The sequence below is a fragment of the Muntiacus reevesi genome, chromosome 2 (genome assembly GCF_963930625.1).
Source record: "Muntiacus reevesi chromosome 2, mMunRee1.1, whole genome shotgun sequence".
Taxonomy (NCBI): domain Eukaryota; kingdom Metazoa; phylum Chordata; class Mammalia; order Artiodactyla; family Cervidae; genus Muntiacus; species Muntiacus reevesi.
In genome coordinates, this window is record NC_089250.1 from 57,144,855 (window position 1) to 57,168,939 (window position 24,085).

The 24,085-nt window shown below is 58.0% G+C and overlaps 1 protein-coding gene across 1 annotated transcript; it reads right to left on the reverse strand.

Moving 5' to 3' along the window:
* Nucleotides 1–6,829: 6,829 nt before the first annotated feature.
* RBM38 (RNA binding motif protein 38) lies at nucleotides 6,830–22,450 on the reverse strand. The gene is made up of 4 exons (XM_065921740.1): nucleotides 22,035–22,450; nucleotides 21,154–21,277; nucleotides 20,638–20,692; nucleotides 6,830–8,391 (listed from the first exon to the last, which is right to left on the reverse strand). The coding sequence occupies exons 1-4, from the start codon at nucleotides 22,269–22,271 to the stop codon at nucleotides 8,088–8,090; spliced, it is 720 nt and encodes a 239-aa protein (XP_065777812.1). The 5' UTR covers nucleotides 22,272–22,450; the 3' UTR covers nucleotides 6,830–8,087.
* Nucleotides 22,451–24,085: the final 1,635 nt, after the last annotated feature.

The following is a 24,085-nucleotide window of genomic DNA, read 5'->3' on the forward strand; positions in this document are numbered from 1 at the left end:
GGATCCGCAGCAAACAGGGGCAGGCGTCCTGGATGTGCTGAAGGCTGGTGAGCTGGGATGGTGGGAGGCCTTGGGTCAGGCAGGAGCAGGATGCCAGGAGAACACAGCCCAAAGGACCCAATCAGCTCCAAGGAGGAAGAAGGAGGATGCAAGAGGCAGCCTGGACCCGTTCCTACCTAAGATACTCTGAGGCCACACCCAGGCTCTTGTTCTGGGTTATGGCAACACAAGGAGAGACAGCCGCCCCGAAAGGGAAGAAAAGTCAGAGTGAATAAAGCTGGGGAGTGGGGGTTAGGGAAGCAGCTTCGACAAGGAGGTCTAGGAAGGCATCTTGCAGATGGGGAGCAGGGGTGACATCTGAGCTGAGACTGGTGACTTTTGAACTAAGGCTGAGGGACAGAACACCTGGGGGGAGAGTGGCTTGTAAGAAAGGCATCTGCGAGGTGGCAGGGCCAGTTCAGCCATGGCATAGAACTGAGGTTTTATTCCAGGGCAATGGGGAGCCACAGAGGCTTCTATGCCACGGAATGTGCATGTTCTTCGTTACCTTTTTAGAAGATTGAGTGGGTCACCCTAGATAAGAGGTGGGAGGAAGCAAGGAGAGCTGGGACCCCACCCAGCTCTGGCTCATCAGAGACACCCAGAAGACCAATATAAGCAAGCGGACGGGCACTGAAATGACCCCACCCTGGTAGTATTTGGAGTATGTGCACAGAAATGTAGCATCAACCAGATGCCAAACTTCGGTCTCCAATTTTTCCTGCTCAGTTGCATATTGTATAGAATTGTGTTAAGAAAAACATAAAACTTCCCTGTAGTCCTGGTGTTATTAACACCCCTGGTGGATCAGATGGTGAAGAATCTGCCTGCAATTCAAGAGACCCAGGTTCAATCCCTGGGTATGAAAGATCCCCTGGAGAAAGGAATGGCTACCCACTCAGGTATTCTTGCCTGGAGAATTCCATGGACAGAGGAGCCTGGCAGGCTACAGTCCATGGGGTCGCAAAGAGTCGGATGTGACTGAGCGACTATAACACTTTCACACTAGTTTCTTCCTCTCGTTTATTATACACACAAGTAAATTATTTGAATAAATTCCCCTTATTTTGGAATTTTCCCCCAACCTTGCTATTGTTATAATTTAGAAATAGAAGACCTTTATTTTTAATTTATCTACAAGTGTCTCCATCATGGGGCCCAGGGAAGCCAGCAGAAGGTACCTTGGACTCTCGAGTTGTCTCTAACGTAGCCAGCTTAGTTGGCTGGTGTTCGGGGCTTGGCGTGGGGGGTGGAGTTGCCCCATCCTTGATCTCCGGGCTGCTGTGTACACACGACTTGAGGTGACCAGACAGTGGAACAGGGCTGATAAGCACAGCCGGGCAGTTATCGGCCCCAGCAGGAGGCCCAGGTGGTATCTGGAAGGCCAGGTGCCCACCCCACACCGTGGCCCATGCCCCGTGCAGACACCCAGCCCAGGGCACGCTGGGCAGCTGCCCTGTATCTGGACAGCCCCCAATCCCAGGGGGCTCCCGGTTCCATGTTTACATCTTGGGGACAAGCACAAGTGTGACTCAGCTCTCTAGGCAGGGACAAGCGGGGGTGGAGGGTGAGGAAGGAGAGAATGGGGCAGGGGTGGGGGAGGCCAGAGCACAGCCCTTGGGGCAGGGTGGCGTGTGCCCTCGAGATTCAGGATTCTCGTGCCCAAATCCTGGTGGCCACACCAGCTCTCTAGCCACGGGCAGGCAGCGGACCCTCCCAGTCTTGGTTTTCCTGCCTGTGAGCTGGGCACAGTCAACCGCCTGTGGGTTGCCAGGAGGATTTAGGGAAAGAAGAGGAACAGACTATGTAAAGCCATCAGGAGTGTTCAGTGACGGTCGATTGTCATGACCCTGGGGACAGCCTTAAGTTCCAGAGCTGAGGGTAACGCAGGGGAGGGTGTGCCTCATCTGCTGGAAACATGGGGTCCTTTATCCAAAGGCGGGCGACCTAAAGGCAGCGGGCGGCTTTCACAGGAATTGGGGTGGTTTTCTCACCTCCACCCTCCACTGCTTGCTCAGCTTTCCCACGGGCACGGGGCTGAGGCTCTGGGAGCCGGGTGCCTGCCCCACAGCACTGAGCACGTTACCTAAGTCACCCTCTTTCATCCTAGTGGTGGTCTGGGGAGAGGACCGTGGTGATCAACCTGTGTGCAGGTGGTCCTGACCCAGTTACTGCCTAGGGACAGGCAGTGACGAGGAGAGACAGAGCCAGAGGCACCCACGTATCTAGTCCTTTGCACTGTAACATGTTGGCCTAGTGGGGTCTGCCTGCCTGGAGGAGGTTTGTGAGCAGGGTGGTGGGGGAGCCCTGGTCAAGACATTCCACCTCGAGCTCCCGGGGGCCACAGAGCCAGAGGCCAACATCACAGTCAAACCCAAGCCTGGACCAACCATGTAGCCCCTCTGAGTCTCAGTCTTCCCCTCTGTAAAATGGGACTATTAACCCACACCTTGTGGGAGGGTTCTGACCAGGAGGAATAGAGCCAGCACACGGGAGAACATCAAACGGTCCGCCCAGGGCAGCACCCCACTCAAGGACCCTAAATGTGAAAGCACCTTGGGCCGCAAGTCCTACAGGGGGGTCAGATGCCCCATGATGACTGTTCACCAAATCTGAGCGACACGATGAGGCAGAAACTTCAGCTGCCATCTCAGAACTGCCCCTGGGGAGCAGGGTGACCCTGGGCAAGTTCTGTGCCCACTCTGAGCCCCAATTTCTCCACGTGAGAAGTGGGCATGACGATGACAGACCCAGCTCACCTGGCTGGTGTGAAGGTCGAGAGAGGGACTGAGTAACAGTGTGCATAAAGCCCCTGTGAGTCGGATGTTAGTACCCTGGACTCACAGCTAACTGCCAGGAAAGTTTGAGACAGAAACTGCATGATGGACAGTCCCACCTTCCTCCTTAGTAACAAAAGGCTTTCTGTATTCCAGGTAAAAATCCAGCTAAACACCTGCATTGCCCACCCGCCCCTCATGGTTGAGTGTGGCCATGTGACTAAGTTCTGGTCAGTGAGATGGAAGAGAAATGTGCGATTTCTGTGAAACCTCCTTGGGAACTCCCAACTTGAAGTATTCCTTTCACTTTCCTCCTTCTTTCTTCCGTCTAGAACTCTGAGATGATGACTGGATTTCTGGCAGCCACCTTGTTTCATGTGATGTCTTGAGAAAGTAAACCACGCACTAAAACAGTGACATTCGAAGTTAGAAGGAGCCTGATTCTGATGACTGGAGCTCTCATTTAAACACTGGACCTTCTGCTTCAAATCTCCTTTACATGAGAAAAACAAAGAAATGAACGTGCAACTTGCTAAGAACCACTGTTACTATTTTTTTAATTATATATCACTCAGCCTAATTTTAAGTAATGCAGACCCTTTGAGATTGTATATGTCCAGAGTCTTGACTGCAAAAGGACAGAAAAAAATAAAATTAAATTGGGGTAAGTGAAAAAGGAAATTTATTAGCCCTTATAATGGGGGAAGTCCAGGGTCTAATTCAGGCACAGCTGGAGCGAGAGGCCCCATAGATGTCACTGAGACCTTGTTTTGACTCCTCAGCTCTACCTTCCCTAGTGCGGTCTCTTCATAGGCACACAGCCCTGCCTCTCCACTCCATGCCTTCGCCCCACCCACCCCCTCCCCCCGCCCCAGCAGCTCCAGGCTTATCTGCTCCCAGATTGGCTCCCCAGCAGACAGACAGCTTCCTTCCCCCAAGAGGACCAGTAGAAATCCAGAACTGACTCCCATTGACCCAGACTGGGTCATATGCCTAACCCTGAACCAATCACCGAGGCCCCTCTCTGGACACTGCCTGCTGGGGATGCAGCAAAGAAGGGACAGAGCCCTGGTCTCAGGGGGACTGCTGTGGCCCCTTTCTCAGGGAGGCAGAGACCCAGCTGAGCTCACCCTGCCAGCCTCAGAGGGTACCAGGGCCCCGGATCAGGCGCAAGCCCTTCACCTCCATGGCAGAGCACCTCCCACCGCCACTCCTCGGAGGCCCAGGCAGTGGTGACTCCACTTTTGTGTCTCAATTTCCCCATCTGTGCAAAGGGGCCATCTGAATGTCCCCTCGTGGGTAACCAACCATCCAGGAAAAGCGCTCGCACACAGCGCCTGAGCCAGGTCAGCACCGTGGATGTCGGCAGCCGAATTCACTATCCTCATTTACAATCATCGTCAGGGCATCCCATCTGCACAGACCACCGCCTGCCGCCCTCAGCTTGCTCCTGCCCTGCACCAAGTGCCCTGACTCTGGAGGTTCACTCTCCGGGGTTTACCACCGTCCAGAGCCCTCAGTCCCGGACCCCAGGAGGATGAGTATGAGGCCTCGAGGCCGGTCCCAGAGGCTGCCACCAGCCGATAGCGACAGGAAATGGGCTGGCCGCGAGTGGCCTTCCAGATAACCCTGGCAGCACCCGCCACCCACTCCCGCCACTCCCCCCCCGCCCCCAGGCCTTATCAACAGCAGCAAATGTCTTCTCGGAGCTGGGAGCCCCGTGGTGACCTTCATGACCCCTTGCCAGTATTTGCAAACTAAGACGCAGCCAGAGGGAGAGAGGCAGGGGGCGGGGGCAGGTGTGAGGGGGCATCAGGGGTCCCTGGTGAGACAAGGAAACCCTGCCTGGCAGGATCTCACCTGACTTGACCCCGGGAACCCTGACCCTTCCCTGGGCAGAGGCTGGGGGCCTGGACCACAGAAAGGGGGAATTCGTAAATCTCAGAATCAAAGGGACTGAAACAGACTCAAGGCGATCCCATGGGGACCCCAGGACAGCACAGTGTAGGTGGCTCCCAGTCTGCCTCAAGCCACCTGCCTGAATCAGGGTGAGTCATCTTGCTTCAAAGCCAAAGGCTGACCACGTGGAGTTGTCGGTGGACCTGGGGTCAGACCCAGCCACCCAGCTCTGGGCAGGCGCTACGTTCCCCATGCGTCATCTGCCCTGTTCCTGCGGATGCTGCGGCAGCTCTGGCCTCTTCCGCCCCTCCCCTCCCCTGGCCCCAGCTCCTCTCGTCTCAGATCTGCCCAGCACACTCCAGCCTGGATGGATGGTTCCAAAACTCCCGCTGGCGTCCTCCGCCAAAATCAAGTTCTAAATGCCAGCAGGCCTCAGTTTCCCTGCTGTGCCTGGCACAACACTACATGTGGAGGACATACAGGACACAAAGCAGATGCCCCCCTGGTGTCAGTGTTCCAATGGGGATGGGACAGGGACAGGTGAGGTTACACCTGACAGCGAACACAGTTCAGCTGTCTGGACTGAGACTGGGTCCAGAGGAGGCTGCCAGAGGACAAAGATGCACTGAGAGCTGGAGGAATTCAACAGGTAAAAGCTGGAGGATTTGACAGCAAGTACAAAGGTCCTGTGGCGGGCTCTGCCTGGTGTGGGGGGCTCTCCCAGAATACAATGACAGCCTTGGCTTTTTCCTTGAGGATGGTGGGGAGTCACAGAGGGCTCTGAGCTGGGGGAGCAGGGAACCCCACTGATGTCAAACAGGGCCCTCTGGCTGCAAGATGCAGACCATGGACCACCAGAGGATGGAGGCAGAAGCAGTGAAGGGGGCAAGGAGTGGGCAGACGAGAGATAGGCTTAACAGAAGTTGCAAGCAAGGGTGAGGGAGGAGTTTTGCGGGACCAGAGGAAGCCTGGCTCACCTACTGTGCAGGAGGTGAATGGGGGAGATGGCACAGACGTACACGCTCTGAAAGGTCCGGGAGGACAAGCATCCTGGTGCCTGGAGAGCAACTGCCCCAAAGTAGGCCAACCCTCGACCTCCGAGCTCTGCTCAGACCGGCCTCCCCACCAGGAGCACCCACATTTCCCCAGATCACCAGGAGGAACCCCTCCATCCAGCTGCCTTTGGTGCCTCCTCCTACCTGTGCAGTCCTCCCCTCCCGTCCCCCAGGGCATCAGCTACACTGTGCTGAGCTCGCCAGGCAGCGGGCGTCTCTGCACTGTCCCCCCCCAGTCCCACCCAGACTGTGCTCACAGCATGCTCACTGGTCTCTGCTGCCCCCTCAGCCCCGCCACCTCCTATGCTCACCTGCCACCCTGCCTCCCCTCACGAGCCTCTCCAGCCACCTGGGCCTCGGCGCCTGCTGTTCCTCTGCCTAGAACCCAGGCCTCCTCCTCCATCACCTGGTACTGCGTCCTGGCCGGTAGGTGAAATCACTGCATTTGCATGTTTCCTGCGTCTCCCTCACTGCTTTGCATGCTTGCTGTGCGTCCCTGCTAGATTCTAACCCCCCGGGCAGGACTGCGTGCTTTGTTCGTGACTACTCCCAGGGCTCTGCATGTGACCTGGCACAGAACAATTTCTTGGAATGAATGAGTGAGGGAACAATTGAGGGAATGAGCAAATGAACCTCCTTCTCCAGCCTTCACAGTCCTTCCAGAAGGCCTCCATGATCTCCCACCACTGACAGGGCTCCAGGTGGGTGGTGGAAGAGGTTGGGACTTCCCTGAGATGGGACCCCTTACTCACACACCCTAGACGTCTCTTCTCCACCCTGACTTGTGTCTGGCTGCCAGTGCCCCAAGGGTGGGTGGCCTGGATACCTGCTTCTCAGCTCTCTTAGCAGGTGCCACCCAGGTTCCACCAGCAGCACCCGGCTTTCTCTTTCATGGGGCTCTGGTGGCACCGTCAATGACAACACCCTCCCCAACCCCCTGGCCTCTGCCCCCAGGGCCCTGCTCCCAGCACATCAGCAATGCTCAGCCTGGTCGCTGTGGGGGTCGGAGGCGCTCCCTTTGAGGGGGAATAAACCACAGACCCACTTTTTCTTTAAAGAAAACAAGTTTTATTTTTTATAATCAGAACATTCTAATAAAAATATTATTATAATATTAGCTACCTTTACTTTCTGGGCTTTGACTCTGCACCAGACGTGCAGCGAAGCCCACGTACGTCAGCCCCGAGGCCTCCCGCGTCCCTGAGGTAGGTCTGAAGGAGCACCCCAGTGCCCCCAACCTTCCAGCCCGCCCGCCCCTCAACTCTCCCCTGCTCCTCCAGGGCGGGGTCCCATCGTGGTGTGGGTGAACCTCCGCCTCCTCTCCCCGAGCTCCCAAGGCAGCCAGATGTGTCTCAGCTCAAACCCGCAGGTTGTATACAGCAAGCGACACAAGGGGGTGGGGGGTGGGGTGGGGACCACCCTGTGCTCTGAGCCTCTATCCTGCCAGCCGGCCGGGATGCGGTGGTCCAGCCCCTCAGCCAGCACCCCTTCATGGCCTCGGGGAGCGGGTAAAGCTTAAGAAAACTCACTGTCAAGATGCCCACTCTCTGAGGAGCTCGGGCTGGCACTTATCAGAAGAACACCACCACCATCTCTTCAGGCGGACGAGCCATCGACCAAAGTGAGTTTCAAAGTCAAAAAAACAGGTTTTGGATTCTTGGCCATTGGAGTCTCCATTGAAAAAATAGACTGAAACTCTGAAATCATCTTAGTAGCAAAACAACAATGATAAGAAAAAGAGCCACAGTGCTTTGATGGAACGAACGGACCATGGCTGGCTGCCCCAGTCGCAGGTCACCGGGGGCGCCCTGCTGCACCTGGGAGCCCTGGGGGGTAGGGGGGTGCCCCTGGGCAAACATTTAGATAATGGGAATTCTGGGGGTGGGAGAGCCCCCTACCTGCGGTTCACAGTCATGCAGATGGAGTGACAACAGTCAATGCACTTCTCTGCGATCCTGGGCTTCCCTGGAGTAATAAGGCCTCACCGAACGGGACCCAGAGGGCGGTTGGGATTTATGGAGGGTTCAGAAGACCCCGCTGGGTGCTGGAGGGACCGCCTGCGGGCTCTAAGGTGTGAGAGGGTGGGGACGGTGCATGTGCGACATTCAGGCTGATCTTCAATTAGCTTTCGGTCGTTCAAGTCCTCTCTCGAGACATGATGTCCCAGGTGTAAAGATCAGTAGTCTCTGGGCCATCCAGGGTGCCGGCGGGGTCCCGCGGGGCCCCCTGAGGTCCAGGGGTGGGTGTGCACCCCTGGACTCGGCCAGCACCCCCCCAGCCCACAGTGATGGGGCCGTGGTCGCAGGGGGGGACAGCCTCACTGCATCCGGTCAGGCTGCAGCTGCGGAGGCTGGTACTGCAGGAAGGTGGTGCCCGCGGGGGCCGCAGCAGAGAGGGCCTGGGGCACGGTGGCCGGGTAGCTGTAGCCCATGAAGCTGGCGGCTGTGGCGGGTGAGGCGGCGTACGGGTACTGGTCATAGGCGGCCGGCGGGTACTGGGCGTAGGCCGGGCTGGCCGGCGTGTACTCGATGTAAGGCGAGGACAGCGGTGGGACCGGGGCGGCCGGGATCACCACGCTGGGCTGGACGATGGCTTGTGGGTAGATGTAGTGGGGGGTCAGCCTGCGGGGCCAAGCACAGAGGGTCAGGGGACAGAGCAGGGAAACACAGCTGGCTCCAAGGAGGAGTGGACGAGCTGGGACTGCTGGGCGATGCTGTCTCACCCTCCTGTGTCTCCACTTTCTCATCTGTAAAATGGGTGCAGTCTGAGCAATAAGGCTGCTCCCACCGCAGGGCTGTGGCACTGGCCATGCCTACAACTGCACAGCGACCCAGCACTTTCCCCAGCGACCCACAGGGCTCCCACCTCTCCTCTTCAAGTCTACACTCAAAATATCTCCTCAGTGAACCCCTTCAGGAACCCCCCCTCAAACCACCCTACACCCCAAATATCATCCACTCCTGACAGGAGCAACAACATGACCTGGGGGCCAGGGGGAGTTTAAAAATCATAAGCAGTTTCAGCACCAGAGCATCAAACCCAGCACAGGCCCTTCTGAGCACAAGTCCCCATGTGATCAGCCAGGGCCCAGGTCCATGAAGCCAGCCCTGTCCCCACCCCCACTTCCCTATTCATCTTCCAGCATCTTGCCACGCCCCCAAGTGACACCCACACAACTTACTTATTTCCCACAGCTGTCTCCCCCCAACTAAAACGTCAGCCACCTATGGACTGACAACACAGACCTTGGCCCCCAGCACGGGCTCACTTGCTGAGGGAACAAAGACAATGATGCATCGAAGTATAACCAGATGGAGGGACTGAGAGCAGAGATGACGGCCAAGCCTCAGGAACAGGGCTCAGCAGCCCAGCGGCCACGTCTCACCTAAGACTAACTGGTGAACCTTGCCCTAGGTGGCTCTCCTAATTATCCCAGTTTACTATAAACACTGGGCTCGGAGGCACACTGCCCGGAGTACCAGAGTGGAGGGAACGGGATGTGGCCCCTGGGCATCAGTCTGAGAGCTGTGACTTGCACCTGGCACGCATCGCATCCGGCAGGCTGCCCACTGTGGGTGCTGTGCATGCCGCACACCCAGCCCTCCACCACAGGGGTGATTCTGCACATGGCCAAAGGGCAAAGTGAGGCTCAGGAAGGCGGTATCAGCAGGTGCCTGCTCTGCCAGCCAGCCCCGAGCCCCACAGCCAATCTGCAGCAATGTCCACGATGGGGGTGGGTGCAGAGCCACCGGAGCGGGCATCAGCTCCTCGTCCTCCTCTCAGACCTGCTCGAGGTACACAGGACAGGGCCTCCACACCTGTAACACAGGCCAGGGAACCCCGTCCTGCCGCCCTTCCACTTGAAGAGAAGTTGCTTGGAAAGCAAAAGGGAAAACGTTCCCTCCTGGCAATCCCGCAGGTGGGGCAGCTGGGGAACTGCAAGTGGACAGCAAGCGGGGCCGTGGCAGCCAGGTTCCCTCCCCTGCCGGGCCCCTCAGCATCCGGGAGCCCTTGCTTCTGAACAAAGACGGGGCTCAGTGGGTCCTGGCCGCCCCCTTGGGAACACGGAAAAAGCAGAGGAACCCCAGTGTCATCCATCGGGACAAAGCAGCGCCCGGGGTCCCCCAGACCAACCCACAGGGCAGTGGGACAAAGTCCAAGCTCAACCTCAAGCCACTCCCTCTCCACGTGGCCGGGAGAGAAAACCAGGTCACGGAACAGACGTGCTGTTTATGCAAAACTGTTATATTTATACTGAACGGTGATAATGTTCACTAAAAAAAATCAGATGTGTGTTTATACCAATGCTAAGGATGGGTGAGATGGAATCGTATGAAACTGCCATTGTTACAGGCCCAAAAAGTTGACTGACAGCAACTTTATGTGGCCCAATGTTTTGAATGCAAAGAAAAGGCCGGGAAGGGGGCTGTGGAGGGGGCAGGGGGACGGGCAGTTAGTGCATGTGGGTCTGAGTATCTCCATGAGGCAAACGGACTCACGGGCACAGTTAAGAGATAAGAAGCACTATTCGCACCAGGCACAAAGGAGAAGCAACCCAAGCTCCCGTCCAAGGATGAATGGGTTTCCAGACTGCGGTGTGTGCATGCCAAGGAATGTTATTCCACCATAAAAAGGAGTAACACGCTGACACATACCACCACTGTGTTCATCCTCAAGGATGAACCTTGAGGACATGACGCTAGGTGAAAGAAGCCAGAAGGGAAAGGCTCCGGACTGCACAATTCCACTCATGGAAACCTCCACAGAAACGAGTCCAGAGAGAGAGTGGTCATAATGGAGGGGCAAGCAGGAGAGGGGAGGCGGTGCTATGGGGTCTCCTCCTGGGTGATGCAGAAGTTCTGAATCAGATGGTGGTGATGAATACACAACTCTGAAAATGCTTACTGCCCTACAACGGCAGATTTTCAGTTATATGTACATTTACCACGGGGCTTCCCTCATGACTCAGCAGGAAAGAACCTGTCTGCCAGTGCAGGCGACACCGGAGATGTGGGTTCGATTCCTGGGTCAAGAAGATTTCCCCTGAGGAGGATATGACAACCCACTCTAGTATTCTTGCCTGGAGAATCCCATGGACAGAGGAGTCTGGTGGGCTACAGTCCACAGGGTTGCAGAGGTGGACAGGATTGAGTGATGGAGCACACCCTCACACGTTACCACAATAAACGCACACACACGTAAGAAGCAATCCTGAGCCAGGGGTGAACCACCCAGCGAGGGCAGAGCTGAGGTGGGGAGGGGTACCACGGCCCTGTGAACCCAGCAGCAAACGCCTCCCTAGGGGTAAGAGCCTGGGCACACCTGGCCAGTCCCAGAGGAGCCCCAGTTGCCCACGGCCAGGAAGTTCTCACACTGAGGCCCCCCATCCCTGCTATGTGCCCTCCTGGGTGGCAGCACCCCTACGGTTGCCATGGCGACCCACTCCTGCTTGCCAGGAGGTCAGACAGCTTCCTGTAGGAACCTGCACACTGGCCCCAGGCCAAGCTCTCTCTCCCTTATTAGGGGCTTCTGCCGTCCACCCCCTCCTGCTTCTCTGGTGGGAACAAGAGCCCTGAACGGAGTAGGGCCTGGGTTCGAATTCCACCTCCGCCTCCCCAGGCTTCTCTCCTGTCTGTGGGTGTGCTCTGGGCAAGGACACAGCAGCGAGAAGATTACATGGCCCCTGGCCTCTCAGAGCTCGGAATCCAGGAGGAGGAGAGACGCAAATATGCCAACCCGCGAACCAGAGTCGGGAGTGGTCAGGGGAGGCTTCTTGGAGGAGGAGGCAGCTGCTCGGAGCCTGAGCTCCTGATCCATCTCCCCGTCTGGACCTCACATGAGTGGGTGGAAGCTCTACCCGGCACCTTGCCCAGGCCCCTGGATGGGGAACGGGCTGGGCATTCGGTGCTGACACCAAGACAGAAGAGGGGCCGCACCAACAGTTACATTTCTTGATATCTAGTCTGCCTACAGGAAATGACCTAAGTGTTTACACAGAAATATATGAGGACTTGAGAATCCACAGCAAACACGCCCCTTATTTAAAAGGGTATGTGATATGAAGCATATGAGTTGCCTTTTGGGTCTCAGTTTAATAACTTAACAATTTTATAATTTAATCAATTGGTAACAATGGAAACAGTGCCATCTATTTCACAAGATGGTGATAATTTCAAAAGCTATCATATATTTAAAAAAACAGGCAGAAAAAAAAACAAGGAACTAATATCCTGATCAACATTCTGCGTCTATTTCTTGGGTACCCACTACGTGACAGACTTTCTTTTCACCTTCATGGAGCACTTTTATTTTCAGTCTAATCATTAAATAAAAAAAGAGGGGCCCCAGCAGTCCAGACCGCTCCCTAAACAGAAGCCAGTGGAGACATGACGGAGTAGGTCTCGGAGCAGTGCTCCGGACACCCCAGGACATTCCTGAGGGTGAGGCTCTGGAAGTTTTGAGCCCAGAACTTCTCCCAACACAGGCAGGGACACCCCTGCTTCAGACAGCGGACAGCTATGTCTGATGGGGTCTGGGAGCCTGCATCCGGGGACGCAGGTACACATTGCACTGCAGAAGTACCCCCCAGACCAGGCACCGCGCAGGAGATGTACCCAGGGCGCTGAAATGGCAGGATTCTGGCCATGCCTGCCGCAAGGCTGCCGGCCAGGAAAGTCGGCATGTTCACCAGGTTTCCAACACTCAGCATCGTGGGGGGCATGGAGCTGCCCTGCTAGGGATGCTCAGACATGGTGGGCGAGTAAGCTTCAGGTTGGGAGGAAAGGGGTTCCCGTTTCCTGGCCTGTGGGGACATTTTAAATCTGCATCTGTTCACCTGTGTCCCTCAAGCACCCTGCCCCACCCTCCACTCTGAAAAACCAAAGATAACATACGAAGCATTTCACAGCCAGAAAATAGGTGCTGATGTTGCCCCATTTCTCAGGAAAACTTAGGCTCCAAGAGGCCAAGGGACTGCCAGTCACACAGCCAGGAGACAAGAGCAGGGCTCTGCCACTGCGCAAGCCCTGCAGAGTCTGTGAAGCTCCCCCCCAAACAGGGGACTGGGCCCCTCAGATCTGCATTCAAGTTACAGAGCTTCCACGAGCCTCAGTTTTCCCATCTGTAAAATGGGTCTGGCAGAAGCTGACCTCAGGGCTTGAGAGGTGAGACCCTCCACCCGACCAGCATTTCTCAGCCACAGTGACTTCACCCCAGGGGTCACTCAGCATAAATATGACATTCCTATTTGTCACCTGGCGGGTAGGGAGGGCCACTGGCAGCCAGCGGTGGAGGCTGGGGACACTGCTAACATTCCACAGCGCACAGGACAGTCCCCGCACAAAGAATCCTCCGGCATCATGCTGAGGTCAAGACCTGCTGTCAACTACAAGGCAAAAGGTCAATATACGGAGTCCTTACCACTGCCCAACCAGACACCCACACAGAGGGCTGGGAAGGCAGCCAGGTGGGGACCAAGGAGCCGAGCTGGCACATGAACACAAACACGCAGGAACGAACACACACACACATACACGCACCCACCAGAATCTCCAGTGAGAAGGAAAACCCAGCCAAACCAGCAGCTGGCCCCATCTGAGCACAGCCCCCTGGGTCCCTCCCCAGGCCTACACACCACGAAAGGACACAGGGTGCGTGTGCCCAGCGGGTTCCTCGGTGCCCCACCTACTCCCCAGAAAGGTCAGGGGCCGCCGGCCTCCACGTACTCCATCTACAGGCTTCTGAAAAGGGCACAGGCTTGGCACGTTCTGTTCCCAGACTGGACATGCTTCTCTCTGCACAGGGCCTTTGCACCTGCTGTTCCCGCTGCTGGCAGGCTCCTTCCCACAGCTCAGTCACCTCCACAGAGGCCTTCCCTGACCACCACCCCCTCACCTCCTGCCCACCGCTGGCCATACTTCCTTCCCACAGCCTCAAACCACTTTGTCATCCGTCTGTCTTCCCGAGGGCAGGGATATGGCCTGGACCGCATGGTCCCCAGCACCTAACCAGCACCGAGAGCCAAGGGCCTTGCTGGCAGTGGGTGAAAAAGGGGCGTCCTCCGGGGCCCTGCTGCTTTCTGGGCTGGGAGTCTCGGCCCTTGGAAGGCAGCGGAAGCAGCAGCCTGACCTGGAATGGCCTCTAGGGCCAGCACAGCTTGGCTCGGCAACTCACGCCATGAACCCTGGGGAGGCAAGAACCACAGCCTCCGTTCAAGTCTCACCCTGCACCTGTCAGCCTCAGGGCTGTCCTGGGGGCTTGGACTGCCCCGTCTGTACCCCCAGGGACCTCAGCAGCAACAATGACCCCTCCTCCTCGAGCCTGAGGGAGGGCAAGAACATCCCACCCAGCCAGGATGGACAGAAGGCCCTCCCAGCCCAGCCCCATGGAGGGCAGACCAGAGACCTGGAGGGAAAAGCAAATCAGCAAGCAGGACAGTTAATGGGTCAGAACTCAGGTGACCCAACGCCCAGGCCAGGACCTGAGCAAAACAAACCCACAAAACCCCAGACTGTGGGAAGTGGAGGGGGCTACAGTCGGCCAGGTTCAAAAGGCCAGACCATCTTGGGGGGGCACATGCTCAGGCCGAGCAGCCCCTGCTGAAAGGGTGATGGCAGAGATCTCTGCCTGGACCGGCGCGCCCAGAGTGAGCAGCTCCCAGCCAGGAGTGACCCAGCTGTCTCGGGCCGATGGAGACTGGGGTGTAGGACTGAGAACCCCGAGTCTGGATCTTGGCCACGGCTGCCCCAGCCCCTCGACCCTCTCTGGCCTGTTTCCCTGTCTGTAAAGCAAGGGTGACACAGAGCGTGACACAGCCTCCCCTGGACCCCTGGTGGCAGAAGTCTAGGGGTCTCATCAGCAGGGTCTGTGGACTCCTGGGCAGTCGGGGGTGGAGGGGGGCAGCTGAGGGAGCTGGCGCCAGGAGACAGACAGCCTCACACCACACACACTCAGAGCGAAACTCACAGCGCAAAGGGATGGGTTGCCGTCCCAGGCGCTCACTCTGTGAATGCACGGTCACCCTCGAAAATAAAAATAAAAAAGGCAAATGAGCCCATTTCACTTTTTCTGTTCTCTGGAGGTTTGGCTTGATGGGCTGGAGAAGTCGGCAGCTGCTGGGGTACAACTCATGATTCTCAGGCCAGGGAGGGGGCCCCCCAGGACTTCCCGGAGGGGGGCCTCCAGGCTCTCTGGGGCCACTGGATCAGAGCAGGTGCGATGCATCTCCCGTGGGGCAGTGCCGGGCCCTGGCTTGGCCTCTCCACCAGAACCTGTCCAAGCCCAAACGCCGGCTCTTCCCCCCAGACTGCAGCCTCCCCTCACTGCCAAGGCCCATCGAACTGCCGTGAGCTCAGGCCCAATGTTCTGGAATCCTCCTGGACTCCCTTCTTTCTCACCTTCTTTAAATGTACACAGAATCCCACAACTCCACATCCCTGTGCTGGTCCAGGGGCCCACCAGGCCCCCAGTGGTTCAGGCCCACCCAGCAGCCAGAGATGCTATAAAGATGCAAGTGACTCGGCCCTCACATGCTCAGGGCCCACGGTAGCCCCACATGACTCAGAGTAAAATCCAAATGCTCCCACTGGACCACTAAGGCCCTATGTGAGCTGAGGCCACCCTGCTGGGTCCGTGACTCCCTTCAATCTCCCACTTCCTCCCACCGGTCATACCAGCCTCCCATCAGCCGCTCCCTTCCCCCAGGAGCACCTGTCACCACCTCTGCCAAAGAAAGTTCTGTAATCACAAGCAGGACCAGGGTTCCCTTCATCCCAACCTGCCACAAACCGGCAAACGTCCTTTGAACAAACTGAATGGATGAGCAGGGCTTCCTCCCCACCCCTGACGTGGGAGGGGTCAGGAGAACGATCCGGGTGCCCCCCCAGCACTCTGCAGAGTGCTCATCACATCCACGCGGCAGCCGGGGAAGCAGAGACTCGAAGAGACAAGGTAGTCACAAGAACAAGGAGTCACACAGGCAAGTCATGGGGCTCCCAGGCTCCCCACACAGCCTCCTCCCGCTGCAGTGTGAAGGGCCTGGCCCACCTGGGAGCACCCCCCCACACTCCTCCCCACCCATGGGGCCAGGATGCCCGCGTCAGCCTGAGCATAGCCAGGCCTCTCCCCTGGGCCCGAGGCTTCTGGACGAGGCCCTGCAGCCCTCAGCACAGGGTCCCTCCTGCCAGGGCCAGCGCGGCTGGCGGGGAGCTTGCCCTTGGATGAGAACCCAAGAACCACCCGGAGGCCGGTGTCTGTTACAGCAGACGGCGACAAACAACAGGTGTGCACGGGTGCCCGCGGGGAGGGCCACGCGCCGGCCCACGCCTCGCTCCAGTGAGAGCTAAACAGGAAGCAGCGGGGTGGGGAGGGGCAGGACCACCCCAGACACCCTGAAAGTAAAAACAAGCCATGTGATGCCACACAGGGAGGGTACCGGCTTCCTCTCTGCCCCCCCCCCTGCCCCCCCGCCCCCCCCCCCCCACAAAGCCTCCACTCTGACCTCACTTCCTGCCACACCTCCAAGGTGCTGGCCCACCCCCCTGCCCCCCCGCCCAGGTGCTGGCCCCTATCCTAGGCACTGCAACTACCCCTGGCTTTATTTATGTCATATCATGAGATAACAAGGCTCTCCAGGTACAGTACCGGAGGCCCCCTGCAGTGTCCCCAGTGGTGACGTCTCATAACGCAACACGCCACCAAGCCCAAGAGTCCACAGCAGGCACGCTGCTTGTAGCTGGCTCCAGGCCTTGCTCTGATTTCACCATCTGGAGGTGTCCTAGGGTGCAGGTCTGGGACTGTCATGCTCGCAGATCACCCTCCCTACCCTTACATCATGAAAGAGGCCTGTCCTGCCCCCACGAGGCCTCCTGCAAGCCAGCTGCTCTGTCCAGCTGCACCCATCACATGTGCAGATGGATTTCGAACGGTCTGGCATCCCTGCCAGAAAGCGAGATGGAGAACCAACCACGTCTTTCAAAGTATCCAGCAGGTGTTCAATAAATACTCGAGGACAAAGCATTCTGGGAACAGCTCATTCCCTTCTGCCCAGTCCTGTGTGCTCCATGCTTTTGAGAAACAGACATCTTCCTGTCACCCTATGGCGCCCCCCGTCCCCGCCGCCCTGGGGACCCAGACACTCCACTCAGACCCCCTGCCTGGGCAGATACCCACGACCTGATGACAACAAGGGCAGTGGGTCTCGACCTGGGCACTGGGAACCATCCCAGAGACGGAGAAGGGGCCCAGAAACCTTCAGCCAGATGCAGTGCGAAGGTGCCGAGGGTGGAGCCCCTGGGCCCTGGTCAGTTCTGGGGGCTCTGGCTCTGCCTTGCCCAAGAGCTAGCCAGACAGCGGTGCTGGGCCTCGGGGAAGGAGGGAGGGGGCTGGAGCCGCCAACACAGGCTCTAGTGCCTGTGCCACGCACGGTCAGCTCTGGCGAGTTTGCCCGCACCCAGCACCCACACAGGTGGAGGGGGCGACAGACTGGCCGAGCCGCCGTGATAGGAGTCACTGTGCGCCCGTCTTCCCGTGGGCCCGGCCCTCACTGCGCAGTTCTGCACCAGGCACGGGCCCATCCCCACTCAGCCCGGCGAGGTGGCGCTGACACGGTCCCCACCCTGCAGATGGGGAGAAAGGGGTGGGCCTGACCCCGAGCCGGTCAGGCCTCCAGGGTGTCGCTCCGACACGAAGCCTGCCTGACACCCAACGGCCACACGACCCTGTCCTGTCATCTGGGCCCGAGGGCTTGGCCTGCTCCCGGCACTGAGTGGGGCTGGTGGTGGACAGGTGTGGAGCCACAGTGAGGCCCCCTTAAGAAGTTGGGGCGGGGGAGGTGAGCCTAGAGAAACAGGTAACCCTTCAAAAATACCCCAAGGAGAGGATCCTGGCGCAGTCGGGCCCAGGACACATCTCAGCTCCTACGGCCCTCAGGCCCAACCTGGACAGACAGCTGGCTGTCAAACAGCCCTGACACCAGCCAAGAAGCCCCTTCCAAGCCAGATCCGACACTCTGCCTGGACCCGTGCCTGTAGGCTGCTGACTGTCCCACTCGGTGGGTCGCTCAGCTGGGTGGTCTCTGGCTGTAGTTGTCTCCCCGTGAGACCGGCCACTTGCCACCTCCCAAAGAAGTCTTTTCCAGACCCAAGCCTCAGTCCCACAGAGTGAATGTGACAGAAATGTCCCACTCGAGGTAGATCCTGAAAGACCCTGTTCTTGAAGAAAAGATAAACAGGGGAGGAGGAACCCAAGCAGAAAACAGAATGTCAAAGTCCTTTGGCAAATCTTCCCACACTGATGTTTATGACCCGGTCAGGCGAGGATTCTGCAGTAGCTGAGCCCGGGAGTGGGGGGTCTGGGGTCTTTGGAGCTGCCCCGGGCACAGGAGCAGGGCTGGAAAGACTAGGGAAAGTTCTGGCGGGCAGGAGAGGGGTTAACGGGTTCGCAAACTCTGGGCTGCCCGGGCCTCCCTGCCAGCCTGGAGCTGACACAACTGACCGCTGAGTCAGGCCCGACCGGGCTCCCGGGCCTGATTGTTTGTAAAGACAAAAGGGACGCTGACAGCCCAAGTCTCCAGCCAGGCAGGCGGGCGCTGGGAGGAGACAGCTGACCCCGAAAGCCTGGCCGAGGCCCCTCCTGCCCCTGGGTCTCAGCGCAGCCTGGTGGGAGGCGACCATCCACCAGCCGCTGGAAAACGCAGAGCTGGACCATCCCCCCGACCCCTTGTCCCTGTTTGTCGACTGTCCTTCCACCCCTTGGCAACCAACAAATAGAGCCTCTGCATCATCATGGGTCTTAAATGGCCGGCCAGCAGATTCAGTTACAAAACACTTTCGCCAGCGCTCAGGAGCACATGGCAGTAAAATCTGAGTGACCCCTGACCACCCTTGCGTGGGCGGCGCTCTGAGGACCATGAGGGAAACCGTCTGGGCACCCTTCCCACCTCCCACCCCAGAGAGCAGGGGCTGAGAGCACAGGCCCAGAGCCAGCTCATGGAGGTTCAAGTCCCCTCACTTCAGCCACCCTGGATGGGTTGTTAACTGTTTTTAACCTTTCTCTGCCCGTTTCCCCACCTATGAGGGAGGGATGACATCCATCCCAACCTCAGAGAAGTGCCACGAGGGTGTGGAGCACCTAGCCCCATGAGCCAGCATTGCCTTTGTCGTTATTATTCCCATTTTCCAGATAAGGAAACGGAAGGCTCAGGAAGACATCACTTAGCAAGGAGGACCCCACTGGTAAAGTGACAAAGCCAAGATCTGAACCCAGGTCCGCAGGCTCCAGAGTCCCAAGTATCAGGACTCTGAGACTCAGTCCCAGAAGCAGCTGTGATGGGTCAGAACAGAGCCCAGGCCCAAGCAGAAAGTCACGGAGGCATTTTAAGCAGAGGAAAGCTGCGTGTGCTCAAGGCTCACACCTGGATCTCAGTGCTAGCCCCTGTCCCAGTCCCTACCCCAGGAAACAGAACCAGGACTGTGAAAAGTGAGAAACACCCTCCCCGTGTGGCCTGAACCCAAACAGGAAGAACCTGGGTGACAGCAGGAAGATGGGGGTGTCCCCAAACACCTTCCAAGACGCCTACAGACACAGATGAAGCAGATCCTAGGGTGGGAAGGAAACCAGAGCCCCCTACTCCCGGCTGCCCTCCAGGCTTCCTCCCAGGAGGACACACAGGCACCAGGCCCACACACAGTCTCTGACCCACACGGGGCGGGGGCACGGGACAGCCACAGAGACCGCCTGTCAGGACAAGGAGTCCCGAATCATGGCCAACCTGCCCAGTCCCCCCGAGCCCAGCTCCCAACCTGCTCCAAAGCCTGGTCCACACCACCCCAGTGAGCCAGGGGAGCAATCAAACCAAGTCTCTGGGGCAGACACACACACACACATTTGCAACTTTCAACACAAAACACAGGGCCTGGAATCTGATCTCTGATAAGCTTAAGAAGTTCTACCATCCTAAAGGGGGCTGCCTATTCTATAAATGGTCCCCCAACACAAACCCCCCATCGGAATCAGCACATTCCCCACACCAGGGCATCGAGCCGACATCAATCATGGGGCTGAGAATTCAGCCAGTACGGCAGGCTCCTTTGTGCATCTAAAGTTTGTGTCCTTTCTCAAGCAGCTACCAGGCCCTATTAGATGCTTTTTTTGTATTTAAAAAAAAAAAAAAAAAAAAAGAAGGCCCTTTTCGGGTGGAGGAGGGTGGGACACTGTACTCCAAAGCATGTTAGACAAAAGGCCCACAGGCTGAGCCCACTCGGGCGGAGACATCTGGCCCTGATTCCAGCTCACCTGCTGCAGCTTCACAAACACCGGACCGGTTGGCAGTGACCTGCTGCCGCCATCTGTTGGGCACCGGAGCAGGTCAGAGAGGCGCCCTCAGAAGAGCCTGGCCCGGTTCCTGGTCAGCAAACACTTCCAGCATGCTCACCTACCTGCCTGGCCTCCACCCACAGAACTCAGAGGTGCTATCACTATCCCATTTTACAGGTGAGGAAACCGAGGCACACAACCAATCAGGGGAAGCTTGGTCCTGAATTCAGGCCCATGTTCCCCATCTCTCTTCAGTGTGGCCTTTGCTGGGGGCAGAGAAATGCAATCTGCTTTCTCTCCCTTCTCCCAGCTGAACCCCTCCCACTCCCACAACACGATCATGCTTCTGAAAGACTGGAGCAAGTGACAGGTCTCAGACAGAGAAAGGGAGCTGCAGACAGCACCACCAAGGCCAGAGGGTTGGCGGTCCTGGGGTGATAGGCTCCCTCAGACTGAGGGCCACCTCCACGGGGAGACCCAGGAAGCCCACGGCCCCCTGGCCTAGTCTCCAAGGGCTGTGCGCCCCCCGGCCCCAACCGGCCACGTCCACTCACCCATAAGTCCGCTGGATCAAAGTGGGGGGCACCTGCTGCACGCCGATGGCAAAGCCTAAAATGAGAGACCAGTTAGGGAGGGGCCCAGCCTCACCCAGGGAAGACCCCCACAGCCTACTCCAAAGGGGTAAACAGCTTCCTCTCCCCTCCTGGCCACCTCCACCTGAACCCCAGAACTCCCGGCCAAAGGGGGCCCACGGAGCTGAGGGGCAGCAGCCCCTGGGCTTGCGTCCTCCCGACCTCCAGCTCTGGGACCCACTTCCTCCCTCCGGTGAGGACAGCTGACAAGCGGGTGACCTGCCCTCCTCGCCGTGTCCCACTGGCACACGCGGCAGGAGGAAGGGGTTTCACTTCTGAGCTGGGGGATGACTGCCCTGTGATGGCTCTCTTGGAGCACATGACAGCCGACTGCTACTCCTGGAGCAGTGCGGTGCGGGGGGTGCCTCTTCCACCCCACAGAGAGCGAGGCTGAATATAGCAACCAGAAGCACAGGGAAGGAAAGCACGGACTCTCACCCGTCTGGAGGCTGCGCGGCTTGGCACCCAGATAGGCCAAGTTCACGTTTGCCTTGCGACCATCGATGTTGGGGTTAGGGTCTTTGCAAGCCCTCTCAGCGGCTGCGCGGTCGGCCATGGTCACCTGGGGGTGCACAGAGGCATCAAGGGCTTCCCCGGAAGGTGGGGGAAACAGTGGGCTCTAGAGCCCAGGCACCCCCGGCATTCACTTCCCCTGACCTCAGGTGCCCGCTACCCAAGGCATCCGCCCAGCCCCCGTCCAGCCAAGGCCCCCCCACGCCAAAGCTGCCCCTGGTCCCCAGCTCCTCCCTCCGAGTTCAAGTGCTAAGAAACGCGGCCTTGAAGGGCAAAAACAATCCCCGGGGACTACAGCAAATCCGAAGGGAAGGAGGAGTCCTGGGGTGGCCTACCCGGCCCGTGGGGAACACCAATTTCCTCACGGGAGGGGTTTGGGGACACCCTAGTTAGAAAAGGAGTTAAGAGAAGTGTCTTCAGGCCAACTCTGACTTAGGTTGTTTGGGGTGTCTGTGGGAGTTGCTACAAAATAAAACACCGGTTGCTCAAAGGCTCCTAAGTGCCCCAGGGTGAAGCCCTGTTCCTCGCTCGCTTGTTGCTCCAGGAAGTGCCGAAAAGTAGCCGGCTGTCCCCAAAACCTCTCCACAAACTTAGAAGAGTCCTAATTGAACAGAGCGGCTCTCCCTTTTAAAGCCGGCGTGGCGTGGGGGCAGGGAGACGGGGGCAGGACCGGCTGCAGCCCGAGAAGGGTCAGCAGGTGCCGAGCCGGCGGGAGGCGCCCGGGGCTGGCGTGCGCCCGCCGCTTGACTCAGCGCCCTGGCCGCGATAAGTGAGGGGCGGGAGCGCACGGCCGCGGGGCCACTTACGAAGCCGTATCCGCGAGACTTGCCCGTCTGGCGGTCGGTGATGACCACGGCCTCCTCGATGTCCCCGAAGCCCTCGAAGTACTTCCTGAGCGAGGCGTCGGTAGTATGGTAGGGCAGGCCGCCCACGAAAATCTTGGTGAACGTGGTGTCCTTCTGCGAGCCGTGCATGGCGCCGGGGGCGGCCGGGGGCCGCGAGAAGCCCGCGCTCGGGGCGCACGGCGCGGGCTGCAGCAGCATGGGGGGCGCCCCGCCGCCTACGGACCCGGGCCGCGTGGGGCTGCGCTCATTGGGGGCGGTGGCGGAGCGAGCGCGGCAGCAGGGGCGCCGGTTTAGCCGACGGGCCCTTCCACGCGCGGGCCGCTCCCGCCGTGCGCGCCTCGCTGCGCTGCGCTGCGCTCCTGCCGGCGTTGCGGGCACTCTGCACCTCAGCGCCGGCCCCCGGGCTTTGTAGTCGGCCCCGCCCCCGGTCCGCCCAGGCCCCGCCCTGTAAAACCAGCCCCGCCCCCCAGCCTCAGCCCCGCCCCGCCCCGGGCGCGCGAGGAGCGCCGGGAAGCGTAGTCCAGGCCCCGCCCCACCGCGCCTCACGTGCGGTGGGGAAGCACTTGGAGCAGAGCGCGCACTTGCGGAGGGAGCACATTCGGGTTTTCTAGGGTACCTGTTTAGTGCTCGCTGAGTTCCGGGCCCCTCTCCTCGTGGAGAGCACAGTCTAGCGAATCAGATGTATACAATTCAGATCATGTTTAGTGAGACTGCGTTTCTCCCAGTGCTACCTCCAGTACAACAACATACTGAAGGTGAAATGATTTTTGTCTACGCACAGGTGCTAAGTAGCTTCAGTAGTGTCCCACTCTTTGTGACCTGCCAGGTTCCTCTGTCCTTGGAATTCTCTAGGCAAGAATACTGGAGTGGGTTGCCATGCCCTCTTCCAGGAGATCTTTCCAGTCCACAGACTGAACCCTCATCACTTATGTCTTCTGCACTGGCAGGCAGGTTCTTTACCACTAGAAACACCTGTGAAGCCCTGTTTGTCGAGAGTGTGTGTGTGTGTGTGTGTGTGTGCGCGTGTGTGCGTGGACTATATACATGAATATAATTAGTTCAAGGAATTTTAGTGTGTGGGTGTGTGGTCTATATACACGAATATAATTCATTCAAGGACTATTTATTAGGGTGCGGGGGTTGCAGAAATACACAGAAGACACTCTAGCCCCACCAAGCCGCTATGAACAAGACATAATGAAACGGATTCAGTTCAGTTGCTCAGTCTTGTCCGACTCTTTGCAACCCCATCAACTGCAGCATGCCAGGCTTCCCTGTCCATCACCAACTCCCAGAGGTTGCTCAAACTCATATTCATTGAGTCGGTGATGCCATCCAACCATCTCATCCTCTGTCGTCCCTTTTTCCTCCTGCCTTTGCTCTTTCCCAGCATCAATCTTTTCCAATGAGTCAGTTCTTTGCATCAGGTGGCCAAAATATTGGAGTGTGAACTTCAGCATCAGTCCTCCCAAGGAATATTCAGGACTGATTTCCTTTAGGCTTGACTGGTTCGATCTCCTTGCAGCCCAAGGGACTCTCAAGAGTCTTCTCCAACACCACAGTTCAAAAGCATCAATTCTTTGGCACTCAGCTTTCTTTATAGTCCAAATCTCTCCCATCCATACGTAACTACTGGAAAAACCATAGCTTTCACTAGACGGGCATTTGTCGGGAAAGTAATGTCTCTGCTTTTTAATTATACAATATATTACCCATTAGGAAATAAATCAGGGCACTGCCATCCAGGAGTGGCCAGGGTGGTCCCGGAAGCCCCTCTGATAAGGTGATTGGGCAGGGGGAGTAATTCTGGCCTCATTAAAAGTCCATCCCGGTGTTCGGGATTCCTCCGTCTCTGTCGGCAGCCTCTGGGGCAGAGCAAACAGAAAGGGCAGTGCTAGTCCCTTTGTCCCTTCTCCAACCATAGGGACAGGCCCACCCCTGGGACTCTGGAGCAAGACCTGCTGCAGAATTGTCAAGGCCACTTGTTCAAAGTTACTAGGAACTTCCTGTCT

Coding starts and splice junctions, on each gene's coding strand:
- RBM38 (XM_065921740.1), bottom strand. CDS start 22,271: ATGCTGCTGCAGCCCGCGCCGTGCGCCCCGAGCGCGGGCTTCTCGCGG. Junction 20,693..21,153: donor GCCGCGCAGCCTCCAGACGG/GTGAGAGTCCGT, acceptor CTCTCATTTTAG/GCTTTGCCATCGGCGTGCAG. Junction 8,392..20,637: donor TTGATCCAGCGGACTTATGG/GTGAGTGGACGT, acceptor TTGGCCCCGCAG/GCTGACCCCCCACTACATCT.